The following is a 13996-nucleotide window of genomic DNA, read 5'->3' as shown; positions in this document are numbered from 1 at the left end:
AGATCAGGACTCATAGAAGGCCACTTCAGAATAGTCCAATGTTTTGTTCTTATCCATTCTTGGGTGCTTTTAGCTGTGTGTTTTGGGTCATTATCCTGTTGGAGGACCCATGACCTGCGACTGAGACAGAGCTTTCTGACACTGGGCAGTACACTTTCACTCAAAAAGCGACGGATGGTGCGATCAGAAACTGACATACCTTCACCTTGGAGTTCAGCTTGTATCTCTTTGGCAGTTATCCTTGGTTCATTTTCTACCATTCGCACTATCCTTCTGTTCACTCTGGGGTCGATTTTCCTCTTGCGGCCGCGCCCAGGGAGGTTGGCTACAGTTCCATGGACCTTAAACTTCTTAATAATATTTGCAACTGTTGTCACAGGAACATCAAGCTGCTTGGAGATGGTCTTGTAGCCTTTACCTTTACCATGCTTGTCTATTATTTTCTTTCTGATCTCCTCAGACAACTCTCTCCTTTGCTTTCTCTGGTCCATGTTTAGTGTGGTGCACACAATGATACCAAACAGCACAGTGACTACTTTTCTCCATTTAAATAGGCTGAATGACTGATTACAAGATTGGAGACATGTGTGATACTAATTAAAGAAACTAATTAGTTTGAAATATCACTATAATCCAATTATTTATTATCTTTTCTAAGGCGTACCAACAAATGTGTCCAGGCCATTTTAGAATATCTTTGCAGAATAAGCAATAATTCATCTCTTTTCACAGCTTCTTTGCTTTATTCTATGACATACCAAAGGCATGCAAATATACATGATAAAATAGCTTTTAATTTCATCACTTTTGAGGAGGAATGAAGCATTATTTCAATGAGCTGTAAGGGTACCAACAAATTTGAGCACGTCTGTATATATATAATGGGGATTGATTTTTTTTTTAAATACAAGGGCGGTAAAAAGTGACTGATGTGTATGTGTGTAAAAGTGTGGTAAAGAGCTTGGTATGGGTTTGAAATATCACATTTATCTTGAATAATGTTTTCTTTTTGTTTCATTCATCACATCCTGGCCTTGGAAACATGTCACAGTGCCACACTCTTCCCCTAGTGGATGGAAGAAATAATATATTCACCGACTAAACTACATTCAATTTAGTGCACCTGCTAAATTACTTTTGTATGCAGATGATATTCTAGTTTTAATGAAAAATCCTGTCTTCAATACCTGTTAAATGTTTATAGCGAAATATCAGGCTGTAAAATTAACTGAAATAAATCAGAATCCATACCACTATCCAAAGCCTGTCATCCTGCACCAGATGTACATAGAGATGGGACATGTTTGAAGCAGGGGTCCTTTAAGCTTCTTTTAAAAGTCACCAAGAATGTGAAACTGGATCTGAAACAAGTAGAAGAATACATTAGTTGCATGCCTCCAACAAGGTCTTTCAACAGGTAAGAAGTTACAGTTTTATAAACTGCTTTCCCCTCTCTCTCTCTCTCCCAGTCACATTCCAAGAAGAATGCCCCCACCTACTCCAGCCCTACCTCCATGGCTGCTGTCATTGGAAACCCCAAGCTGCCCTCCTCCATAATGGACCGCTGGCTGTGGGGCCCGATGCCCTCGGCCGAGGAAGAGGCCTACATGGTGTCGGAGCTGCTCGGGTGCCAGCCTCTCGTGGGTCCAGCAGCAACCAAGGAGAGGGTGATGAGCGCGCTCAGTCAGGCAGAGTGCGTTCACTTTGCCACGCACATGTCCTGGAAGCTGGCAGCGCTGGTCTTGACGCCAAACAGCGACAGTTCCTCGGGTGGGGGAGGTGGTAAAGGCTCGTACGGGAACAGCTACACCATCCCGGAATCGCTCAGGATGCAGGACGATGCCAGCGATGTGGAGAGCATCACAGATAGCCCTCCACTTCAGGAGTTCCTGCTCACAGCGGCCGATATTCTGGACCTCCGGCTCCCGGTCAAGCTGGTGGTGTTGGGCTCCTACCAAGAATCCAACAGCAAAGTGACCGCCGACGGGGTTATCGGTCTGACTCGGGCCTTCTTGGCTGCTGGGGCGCAGTGTGTCTTGGTGTCTCTGTGGTCGGTCCCTGTGGCTGCCTCCAAGATGTTCGTCCATTCTTTTTATTCGGCCCTCCTCAATGGAATGAAGGCCAGTGCTGCCTTAGCTGACGCCATGAAGACTGTCCAGAGCAGCAAGCAGTTCTCGCACCCTTCCAACTGGGCAGGTAGGGCCATTTTTCCTTTGCAATACTGTTTATTGACACCTGTCCAGGTGCCCATAGGCCAAGTTGTATTATGGACTATGTATTATGTATTATGAAGAACTTGAATGGTTTCCCTCAGCTTATTTAACCAGACACTCTTTCAGAATCGTCAGTATAAATCATTAGATTAGCTGCACTGTTTTACACTGAGTCAGATGCTTCATTTACTATATGAAGTCGCATCAGTTAAAATGAGTGTACTTGCCAGTGACAGGTAAAACTGCCTCCTCCCTTTCCCAACATTTCTTATGTAACACTCCCATCTGGGTGTGCATGTCCCTGATGAAGGGGGCATAGTGGAGGTGGCTACAATAATACATATATCTACACAAACGCTTGTCCAAGTGTGATGAAACTTGCAAAGGGCAGTCTTTAACACAAGTTTTTGGTTGTGTCAGAATCTGGGGGGTATATGGAGGCTTATTTTAATGAAACTTGGACATTCTTGGATATATCGATAGCGCATCTGTTTGTATGTCACATTTTTACATACTGTGGATGTAGGTCATGGTGATTTTTAAAACTGATGGCTCTCATGTACATACAGCTGTGGCGGGGGATAGATGTCAAACATTTCATGTATGTATTTATTGCTACATTGAGGTTAGGTGTTCTAACGTTAAGCTGCTGCTAGGGTGTGTCTGATGACAGAGTCTCCCTCCCTCCCTCTCGCTCGCTCTGCAGGGTTCATGCTCATTGGGAGTGACGTGAAGCTGAACAGCCCCTCCTCTCTGATTGGCCAGGCTCTTAGTGAGATCCTACAGCACCCCGAGCGAGCCCGAGACTCTCTGAGAGTGCTGCTGCACCTGGTAAGAGAGCCACTCCCATCGTGTGCTGACTCATCCTGTCCACTGTACTGCTGTGTAATTCATTCACTACATGCTTGCTCAGGCTTACTATTTCCACAGAATAGAAGCTAGGTAACGTGAGAGACCCACAGTACAGTACAGTACAGTTCAGTTAACATGACTGCCACTTAAATAGAGCGTTTATATACCACGGTAAAAATGGCACTTTTACATCAATCATGTTTTACAAATACACACAACAATATGTTAATACAATCGAAGAACGATGATTTAGATGATTTCTAATGTGACTTTTACATATATAAGGGTCCTACGTAGTGTTTTAGTATTTTCTTAAGTAGATCACTGGAAAATAATTCTCATATGAGCCATTGTAGTTACCCTGCACACCTTTACTTTAAACATGTTCCCATTGTCGGGCTCCCGAGTGGCGCATCCAGTAAAAGCACTCGCTAGAGTGCAGGATGCGCTCTATAGCCTGGACGTCATCGGTTCGAGTCCAGGCTATTCCACAGCCGACCGTGGACGGGAGCTCCCAGGGGGTGGCGCTCAATTGGCCGAGCGTCGCCCGGGGGGAGGGAGGGTTAGGTCGGCCAGGGTGTCCTCAGCTCACCGCGCAGCAGCGACCCCTGTAGTCTGGCCCGGCACCTGCGGGCTTGCCTGTAAGCTGCCCAGAGCTGCGTTGTCCTCCGACGCTGTAGCTCTGAGACGGCTGCACGGTGAGTCCTAGCTAGGACTTTTTATCTCCTAGCTATGAGAAAAAAAAAAGTCATAGCTAGGAGATAAAAGTCCTACGTAGGAGGGATGGGGTAAAAGCCGGAACGAGCCGGAACGGTAATTTAATGAATTCAATTGCTTTAAAAAACAGCATAGAAAGTTACACACACGCAAGGAGAATATTTTAACAATCAGAACCGATTAGTAACACGCTGTCATTAACCCGTTCCGGGCCAGAACCCTCTTTTTATCACCAAAAACCTCCCGGAACACTGGGTTCCGAAGCTTCAAAGACGACGAAAATTATACACACAATACAACTAAGTGAGGACATCGTAACACTATTGAGAAAACCCACCGAACCGACCTTTAACTGCCCATTCCGGGTAATAAAACAGTGTATTTATTTTGTTTGTATATGATCTCTCTCTCTCTCTCTCTCTCTCTCTCTCTCTCTCTCTCTCTCTCTCTCTCTAGAATTGTTTAGAATTGCTGGTAGCCCCTAACTGTAACAGTTATATGTGATTAAAAAATAAAAATAACACATATATATAGCTGCAACAGTAAAACAACATTTATTTTTTGCACAATTTTTTTGTTTTTCTTACTTACAATGATAAAAAAAAGTATTTAAATGTATTTAACACATTCATATATGTACATAGGCTATATTTGATACAAAATGGATACAATGCAATTCAGTGCAAAGGCAAGCAAACACACTATCTTACAATTAGGTAGTTTACAACATGTAAGGAAAAACGAGCAAACAAAGCAAAACAGTTTAGATTTTAATATTATGCAGGGTTACTTCAAATACAGAAACCTTGATGCATTCTCCATTTTCTTCTTCAAAAAAATTAATTCGTTTTTACATTGTGTGTCATATGCATAAATAAATAAATAAAATAAACCTAACATGTTTGTGTTTAATTTGGGAACCTACTGTCTGAATACGAGAGAGAAATGAAACCATGTATTCTTGCTCTAAATGAGTTGCTGCTATATTAAACTATGTAGCAGTGTAATGCCTGAGAAAGCACGACTGAACCCTTGAAACAATGTATCGAATTGAAGTATTTGGCTGAAACTCTGTAACGATAGGTGCGGATGCAACCCCAGTTGTTCCCTGAAAGAGAAAATAACCATCAAGGTATGGGATATTGCCGTCAGGCAGTAGAGATTGGCTGAGCTTTATAGCAAAGCTGCCGATAGGCCTCCGCGCGAGCTGCCGTGTAAGCCCGCCCCCCTGGGAGCTTACTACACGCAACGCGCGGAGAGTCACTTCCTCTTTTGCTCTTCAGGCTGTGAAGGCTTCCGGAGCGACCACGCGGCTTGATGGTTATTGTCTCTTTCAGGGAACCGGGGTTGCATCCGCAACCTATCGTTCCCTTTCAAGTCGAAAATAACCATCAAGGTATGGGAACAGTGTACCCAAGCCGTCGCGAGGGAGGATTCTTGGCAGTAGGACAGACTTACGTCATAACGCAACTGCGTAGGCAGTACATCTACGCATATGCGGAGCTGCGCCTCAGCGTCTATGCTCGCAATGACACCTGTCCTAAGGTGGAATAGTCACACCATCTAATCAACCACTCTATATGTCCGCATCCTGAGGCATCATAGAGTGTAGCACAGATGCTCCAAATAGTGGAGCAGAGGATTCCAGTACATTCAACCGGTAGAACCTCGTAAAAGTATGCGGTGTAACCCAACTGGCTGCAGCGCAAATGTCAGACACCGGCACCCCTCTAAAGAGGGCCCAGGATGTTGCCATACGCCTAGTGGAATGTGCCTTCAACTGCCCTGGTGGCGGAAGGCCCATAGAATCATATGCTAACTTAATAGCATCCACTATCCAATGGGAAAGGCGTTGCTTAGACAACTGCTGACCCAAAGTCTTAGAACCATGGCATATGAACAGCTGTTCTGTTTGCCTCACAGTCCTTGTGCGGTCAATATAACACCTCAATGCCCGCACAGGGAAGATAAAGGAGGAGGATGGAACGATATCAACTCGACTGGTTGGTTCATATGAAACGGGGATATGACCTTGGGTAAAAAGACTGGATTTGGACGCATGGAGACCTTAGAACCGTCTCCTGCGAAACGAGTACATGATGAATGCACCGAAAGTGCATGTAACTCGCCCACGCTTTTTGCTGATACCACTGATAGCAAAAACACAGTCTTCATAGACACGAGCTTCATATCCACACTGTGGAGAGGCTCGAACGGTGCCTTGGTAAGGGCTTCTAAAACCACATCAAGGCTCCATGACGGTAAACTGGTTGTCCATGGAGGCCGCAAGCATCTTGCGCCTTTCAGAAACTGAGATGCCAGAAAATGGCAACCTGGTGATAACCCGTCAATGCGTACATGGCAAGCCGATATGGCGGCTAAATACACTTTAAGTGTAGAGGGAGATTTCCCTTCATCTAGCAGCTTCTGCAGAAACTGTAATATCACTGCCATAGGGCAGGAGACCAGGTCATGGCCCTCAGCCAGACACCAACTTTGAAACAATTGCCACTTATACGCATACTGCGACCTAGTAGAGGGCGCTCTCTCACTCTGAATGGTCGATATAACCGCCGTCGAAAGCCCTAAGGCTGACAGGCGCTCCCGCTCAGGGGCCAAGCCCATAACTGCATGAGTTTGGGGTTTGGGTGCCATAGCCCTCCTTGGGCCTGGGACAACAGGTCCGCTCGCAGAGGGAGCTCCCTCGGGCGACCGTGCAACAACTGCACCAGACTCGGGAACCATATTCTCCGAGGCCACCAAGGAGCGATCAGAATCACTGTCGCTTGTTCTACCCTGACCTTCTCCAAGAAGGCGGGGAGCATCGGAATCGGTGGAAATGCATACAGGAGCCCTGGTGGCCATTCGTGAGCCAGTGCATCGACTCCTAGGGGGCTGTCGAGGTCCTTCACCGAGAACCATAGGGGACAGTGTGTGGTCTCTCGCGAAGCGAAGAGATCGACTTGCGCTGTGCCGAACCATTCCCAAATGCGCTCTACCACCCGAGGGTGAAGACGCCATTCGCCTGCAAGAGGACCTCCTCTGGACAGGAGATCCGCTGCGTAATTGACTCTGCCCAGTAGGTGAACCGCACGCAGAGAGGCTAAAAGCGGTTGTGCCCAAAGAACAGCCGTGTTACCATCTGGTGAAGACCGGGAGACCGCAAGCCGCCCTGGCGGTTGATATACGCCACTACCGTGGTGTTGTCTGACCGCACTAACATGTGCTTGCCTAGAAGCACTGGCAAGAAGTGCCGAAGGGCGAGGTCCACCGCTCTGAGTTCCAGAGCATTGATGTGGGCTGACCTCCAGGGTCCTGACCACACTCCACGTGTCCCTGTCCTGTTCCAGACTGCTCCCCAACCCTGGTTGGAAGCGTCGGTTGTGATGACTTACCTTCGGAAGATGGGACCCAAGCGTACGCCCTGGCGGATGTTCGACGGAACTTTCCACCAGCGCAGTGCTTCCCGGCAGGTTCGGGATACCCTCAACCTGCGGTGTTTGTCCCTCCGCGGATGCAACGCGAAGGCATTGAACCAGGCCTGCAGAGGTCTCTGGTGTAGTAAGCCCAAAGGAAGGGCTTGCGAGGCGGCAGCCATCAACCCCAGCATGCGCTGACACAGCTCCATGCTGACTGTTTCTCTCAACCTGAATAGGGAGAGGCACCGCTCCAGCAAGGCAACTCTTTGTGTCGACAGGGTCGCTTCCATGGACACTGAGTCCAGATGCAGACCCAAGAATTCGGTCTGTTGGCTCGGCACGAGGCGGCTCTTTTCTGAATTGACCTTCAGACCTAGTTACAGACCATCACTGTGTGCTGTGCCAACTGCTCCTTCGACTGCGCGCAGACGAGCCAGTCATCCAGATAGTTCAGCAGTCGGATGCCTTGAGCCCGCAAGGGAGCTAAAATGGCATCCATACATTTGGAAAAGGTTCGAGGAGCTAGTGACAGGCCGAATGGGAGGACACAAAACTCGTACACCCTGCTCTGGAATGCGAAACGCAGATACTTCCTGTGACCCGGGCAGATGGGAACGTACGCATCTGTCAGGTCCACGGTGGTGAACCAGTCGCCGTGTCGGACTGACTGGATGATGTGCCTGTGCGTAAGCATCCTGAACGATAACCGCCGTAGGTATTTGTTCAGTACTCGCAGATCTAAAATAGGGCGGAACCCGCCGTCCTTTTTGGGCACTAGGAAGTATTTGGAATAGAACCCCTGGTCGATCAGAGCAGGGTCTACTTGTTGAATGGCACGCTTCCTGAGCAATGCCTGTATTTCCACATTCAGAGCTGAGGACTGAACCGGGTCCTTCACTGCAGTTACGACCACCCTCCTGAAGTGGGGAGGCTTTAACTGGAACTGAAGGGTGTACCCAGTGGATGTAGTTTTGCGCACCCAGATATCGTTGGTGCATTGTTGCCAGAACTGGAACAGTGTAAGGGTGGGCTAACAGCTGCCTGGATGCCTCAGGGCTGCTTTGGCTGTGCTCGCTCACGAGGGGCCTGGCCAGAGCCACGAGGATGTGACCTGCCACCTCCTCTAGGGCGCCATTCTACACGCCGCGGTCTTGCAAACCCAGGCTGGCCGCACGCTGATGGACCTACGGGGGAGGTCCTACTACCCCGTGGTTGCACCTGCTGCTGTGGCGGTATCTTACACCATGGCTGTTCCTGAGGCCGCTTTGGCTGGAACTGTTTATTTGGCCACATCTTAGCCATTTGCAACGACACCTCCCACGCCTTGACGGAGCATTGCAACATCTCCTCCACCGCCGGACCAAATGTGTGTCCGGGTGTAATCGGAGCATCCAGCAAAGGGGCCTTGTCAGGCTCCTGCACTCTCGCCTGCGAGAGCCAGAGCTGTCTTCTGGCCACCATAGACGCGATGCTCCTGCCCTGAGCCCGCGCGTTGAGCTGGGCTAGCTTCACCATCAGCTGACTGAGTGTGCCTAGCTCGCTTCTGAGGGCTGCAGAAGGGCACTCAGGTAGGTCTCGAAGGAGTGCCGCCTGGTAAACCGTCAGTAGACTGGCTATATTAGACAGTCTGACTGTCTCCGTGGCCGCAGAGTACCCTTTTTTCAGGTGCATCTCTGTGGTCCTGCACTGCTTATTGGGGCAAGCTGGGTCTTTAGTAAGCCCAGACAGTGTCGGCGTCGACACTGTCTCACGCTAGCACGAGACGCCTAAGCGTCAGCTGACCCGCAGATCGGAGACGCTAGTGCTGGTACAGTGTCTTATTTGGTGAAATACTTACCTTGGTGCTTAATGGTGAAAAGGGTTTTTTTTTTTTTGGGACGCTGCAGCAAGTGCTTAGTGTACTGTATGAATGACTGTAGGGCAAACCATACACCTACCATGCGGTGGGGAACACACAGCAGTGGAAGATTTATAGAGGGCTGCAGAGCAGACTCCACATACACACGCGGTCTAGCCAGGCAAGACCGAGGCTGCAATATAAAATATATATATATATATAACAAATATATAATATATATACAAAACCCAAAAAACACACAATTACATATTAGAAATATACTAATAAAGAAAAGACGAAGACCACGAGGTTAAACAAAAACGCGATGCCGAAGCAAAGCGTGGAAGGATATATAAAGTAATATATAAAATATATATATACACAATTATATAACCAATTTACCAGCAATAAATGCAACTGAAATAAACTCGGAGAAGGGGCAAAAACCAGCTTCTCAAGCCTAAGCTCAATGAGTACAGACAGTTACAAGCTCTAGTACCTACCGCTACCGATGCTGAAGACAAAAGAGGAAGTGACTCTCCGCGCGTTGCGTGTAGTAAGCTCCCAGGGGGGCGGGCTTACATGGCAGCTCGCGCGGAGGACTATCGGCAGCTTTGCTATAAAGCTCAGCCAATCCCTACTGCCTGATGGCAATATCCCATACCTTGATGGTTATTTTCGACTTGAAAGGGAACTAACAGATAACACTAGTTTGTGCAATATGAGAATTGAAACGAAATTGTGTTTTAAATAAATTTGACTATTTTACATCCCTGGCATTTTTATTATGTGTTTGTGTTGTACTTGGTCAAGACCTTATCCTCTGGCCCAAATGAAAGAACCTGGTGCTAACAACCTCAAATCTTTAACTTAATCAGATTAATCAGAGAGAGAGAGAGAGAGAGAGAGAGAGAGAGAGAGAGAGAGAGAGAGAGAGATCATATACAAACAAAATAAATACACTGTTTTATTACCCGGAATGGGCAGTTAAAGGTCGGTTTGGTGGGTTTTTTCAATAGTATTGTAGCGTTCTCGGTTCCCGCAGGCAGGCGCATCACACAGGGCGAGGAAATCCACACACAGGCAGAGGGCGGGCGCGAACCCGGGACCTCTTGCACTGAAGCATAGCGCCGATACCGCTGTACAAAAGAGCCGGCTCCAGTACGGGGAGCGTATATCGGGCTTATGTCTCTGTGTGTGATTACGTCACCTACCAGCACTACTGCTGCCTTCCCCCGTGCACGCTACACTCTCCCCTGCCAGCCTCAAGTCCGCCCTGGACTTGCTAACCAGGCTACAGTCCGACGAGTGCGTGCTGGGGTACCTGCGTCCACTTCTGACACCAATGTAGCGTTCTCGGTTCCCGCAGGCAGGCGCATCACACAGAGCGAGGAAATCCACACACAGGCGGAGGGCGGGCGCGAACCCGGGACCTCTCGCACTGAAGCATAGCGCCGATACCGCTGTACAAAAGAGCCGGCTCCAGTACGGGGAGCGTATATCGGGCTTATGTCTCTGTGTGTGATTACGTCACCTACCAGCACTACTGCTGCCTTCCCCCGTGCACGCTACAGTATTATGATGTCCTCACTTAGTTGTATTGTGTGTATAATTTTCGTCGTCTTTGAAGCTTCGGAACCCAGTGTTCCGGGAGGTTTTTGGTGATAAAAAGAGGGTTCTGGCCTGGAACGGGTTAATGACAGCGCGTTACTAATCGGTTCTGATTGTTAAAATATTCTCCTCACGTGTGTGTAACTTTCTATGCTGTTTTTTAAAGCAATTGAATTCATTAAATTACCGTTCCTGCACGTTCCGGCTTTTACCCCATCCCTCCTACGTAGGACTTTTTTTCTCCTAGCTAGGAGATTTTTTTTTTTCATACGTTCCCATCAAACTTGGTTGGCTCCAACATCAAAATGTGACCAGGTTTGGGTGTGTTTTTAACCCTTTCAGGACCAAGCATTTTTCAGTGGGATGCTCCCCCAGGACCAGGCATTGTTTGGCTGTAGTTGACTCTCTTCCTATATCTAAAAAATCTCTTTTTTACATTAGCATCTTGTAAATGGTGTCCTTTTTTTCAGAACACTTATTTTTTATTATGTATTCTGCTTAGAGATACATGTATACAACACGTTATTCTATGACCCGAGGGACCTTACAATACTTCCTGAAAGTAAGCAATAATGGACACGACTCTCGATTTATTTTCTCAAAATAAATATTTATAAATAAAATAATAGTTATTCATTCCATTATTATAATAAGTAAAAAAAACATACCTGATACATTTATAGTTCATGAAATAGTATGTGCTTATATCAGCTTGTTTCTTGATATTTATAAATGTTGTAAAAACATATATATTAAAACACATGAGACAGAATACATGTTCAAATATAATTATAAGTCAAATACATCAGATTTACAGTGTTTTCCGCTTTTAGCTCTAAACAAGTTTCTGTGATGTTTTTTTTTCTGCTCTTGCCTCTGCCGTGCTGCTGTAAACTGTCTCTGCCCCTTAGACACTAAATGCCCCTCTCAGCAAGTGAACGTCAGTCCCTCCCCTATCCAATGATATGTGTTTCAAGCCTGTACTGCAAAGTACGGTGGCCCTGTAAGTCAAAGTCCAAATCAAGTCAAAACGAAGTGCTTTTTTATCATGTTTACACAATCGCGGTCCTAGAAGCCCATTTCACTATGATCGTGTTAACACGATCCCGGTCCTTAAAGGGTTAAAAGAACACACATATTATTTTGTAGGTGGCACATTGCTAAAATGATCTTTAGTTTTGACATGAATTACCCTCTGGTGGGGATGAAATCCCCTGTGAAGAGGATATGAGACCACACGTATGTATATTTTTTAACAGTGAAATGACAAGACCTCTAAATAGATAAACAGTACTGTGTCAATGGTAATGAAAACCTGTGGCTAAAGGGTGTTTCTTTAAACACATTCATGTGGTTTAGTGGATGGTATTTGCAGCAGTGTGGGTTGCTTACCTGTCTGATGTTCACAGGTGGAGAAGTCTTTGCAGCGCATCCAGAATGGCCAGCGCAATTCCATGTACACGTCCCAACAGAGTGTGGAGAACAAGGTGGGCGGGGTGCCTGGCTGGCAGGCTCTCCTGACCGCAGTGGGCTTCCGCCTGGACCCCACAGCTACCGGCCTGCCCGCCGCCGTCTTCTTCCCCATCGCCGACCCCGGGGACCGCCTGCAGCAGTGCAGCACCACCCTGCAGTCCCTGCTAGGTAACTGCCCCGGCCTGCAGTACCTGCCCCAGCCAGGGGGAGCACTCTCATAGCACAGTTTGCATGGTTATTTAGAATTGTTTAGAATCAATTTGTATATAATTTTCTGTTTCAGGTCACATCCTGGTCATATTTTTTAACTGGAAAAGGACCCCTATGGCCTCTATAGAGCTCTCAAATGCATCTTCACCTAGTCATGTTGTTGATGCTGCATTACTTTGATTTTTTTGAGACCCAGCTTGACAAAGTTTGGAGATCAATCAGCTACTAGGAACTGGAGGAGGATAGATGGGCTAATTAGCCTACTCTTCATTTTCTTAGGTTCAAATGTAGTTCTTCTCTCTACGTACAATTGGTACACCAGGGTGTAACCATTAACATTTCCCCTGCTACACCTCCAGTTGAAATACATTTGTTCTGAGTGGTATTTCTTACTGATGGATTTCTTACATCAACTTGGGGCAGATTGTTTGCAGGGGGACAGGTTAACAGTTACACTCAAGTATAGCAGCTGTACTCGGAGGAAAGGCGTGTTCAAGAGCTGTATTGAGGCGTTTAAACTTTTTGAGTTTTAAATCGTCACCAGGATGACTAAACAGAAAGTGATATACAAAGTGAATCTAAACAAGAATGAATCAGTCAAGATGGCTAGGATATTCCATACCCATACCAAACTCTTCAGGTGTAATGACCAGCTTTTTGGCTAATACTGTAGGTAATGCATCTATACATTTTAACACTGAAATCAAGAATACAAAAAAAAAAGTGCATTCATCATAGCACTGTTTGTATATAATGTTTGTATTCTGGACTTCGAATATTTTACATTATCTTTTAGAATGTACTGTAAATAAAATGAGAATCTCCTTGTATGTGGTTACATGATGTTTGAGCTATAGTGTATAAGCTGGGAGAGAGCTGTGAAAAACTATTAAGAAACAATCATTGGAAAGCAGAAGGCTCTCAATGACTTCATCATGATAGTGAAGCGCAGTTGCTGCATTGCCCAAAGCATCCTGTGTGGTCCTGAAATGACAATGTTTACAACTGCAAACAGTTGTGGCAAGCAACTGACAAATCACAGAAACCTCCAGCCCTGGAAAAACAAGCAACAGACAAATCACAGAAACCTCCAGCCCTGGAAAAACAAGGAACAGACAAATCACAGAAACCTCCAGCCCTGGAAAAACAAGCAACAGACAAATCACAGAAACCTCCAGCCCTGGAAAAACAAGCAACAGACAAATCACAGAAACCTCCAGCCCTGGAAAAACAAGCAACAGACAAATCACAGAAACCTCCAGCCCTGGAAAAACAAGCAACAGACAAATCACAGAAACCTCCAGCCCTGGAAAAACAAGCAACAGACAAATCACAGAAACCTCCAGCCCTGGAAAAACAAGCAACAGACAAATCACAGAAACCTCCAGCCCTGGAAAAACAAGGAACAGACAAATCACAGAAACCTCCAGCCCTGGAAAAACAAGCAACAGACAAATCACAGAAACCTCCAGCCCTGGAAAAACAAGCAACAGACAAATCACAGAAACCTCCAGCCCTGGAAAAACAAGCAACAAACAAATCACAGAAACCTCCAGCCCTGGAAAAACAAGCAACAGACAAATCACAGAAACCTCCAGCCCTGGAAAAACAAGGAACAGACAAATCACAGAAACCTCCAGCCCTGGAAAAACAAGCAACAGACA

At 46.5% G+C, this 13996-nt stretch overlaps 1 protein-coding gene across 3 annotated transcripts in view; it reads left to right on the top strand.

Moving 5' to 3' along the window:
• The window catches only part of LOC117428232 (tetratricopeptide repeat protein 28), a 445426-nt gene that overhangs the window by 421202 nt on the left and 10228 nt on the right, over positions 1-13996 (top strand). For all 3 annotated transcript variants that reach the window (XM_058994785.1, XM_058994784.1, XM_058994786.1), the window contains 3 exons: positions 1470-2196; positions 2920-3044; positions 12059-12290. In XM_058994785.1, coding sequence (XP_058850768.1) covers positions 1470-2196; positions 2920-3044; positions 12059-12290 — 1084 coding nt within the window. The remainder of the gene's footprint in view (positions 1-1469; positions 2197-2919; positions 3045-12058; positions 12291-13996) is intronic.

The sequence above is a fragment of the Acipenser ruthenus genome, chromosome 21 (assembly GCF_902713425.1).
Source record: "Acipenser ruthenus chromosome 21, fAciRut3.2 maternal haplotype, whole genome shotgun sequence".
Classification (NCBI taxonomy): Eukaryota; Metazoa; Chordata; class Actinopteri; order Acipenseriformes; family Acipenseridae; genus Acipenser; species Acipenser ruthenus.
The sequence above is the reverse complement of the archived record's forward strand: the minus strand, read 5'-3'. Positions and strand labels throughout refer to the sequence as shown.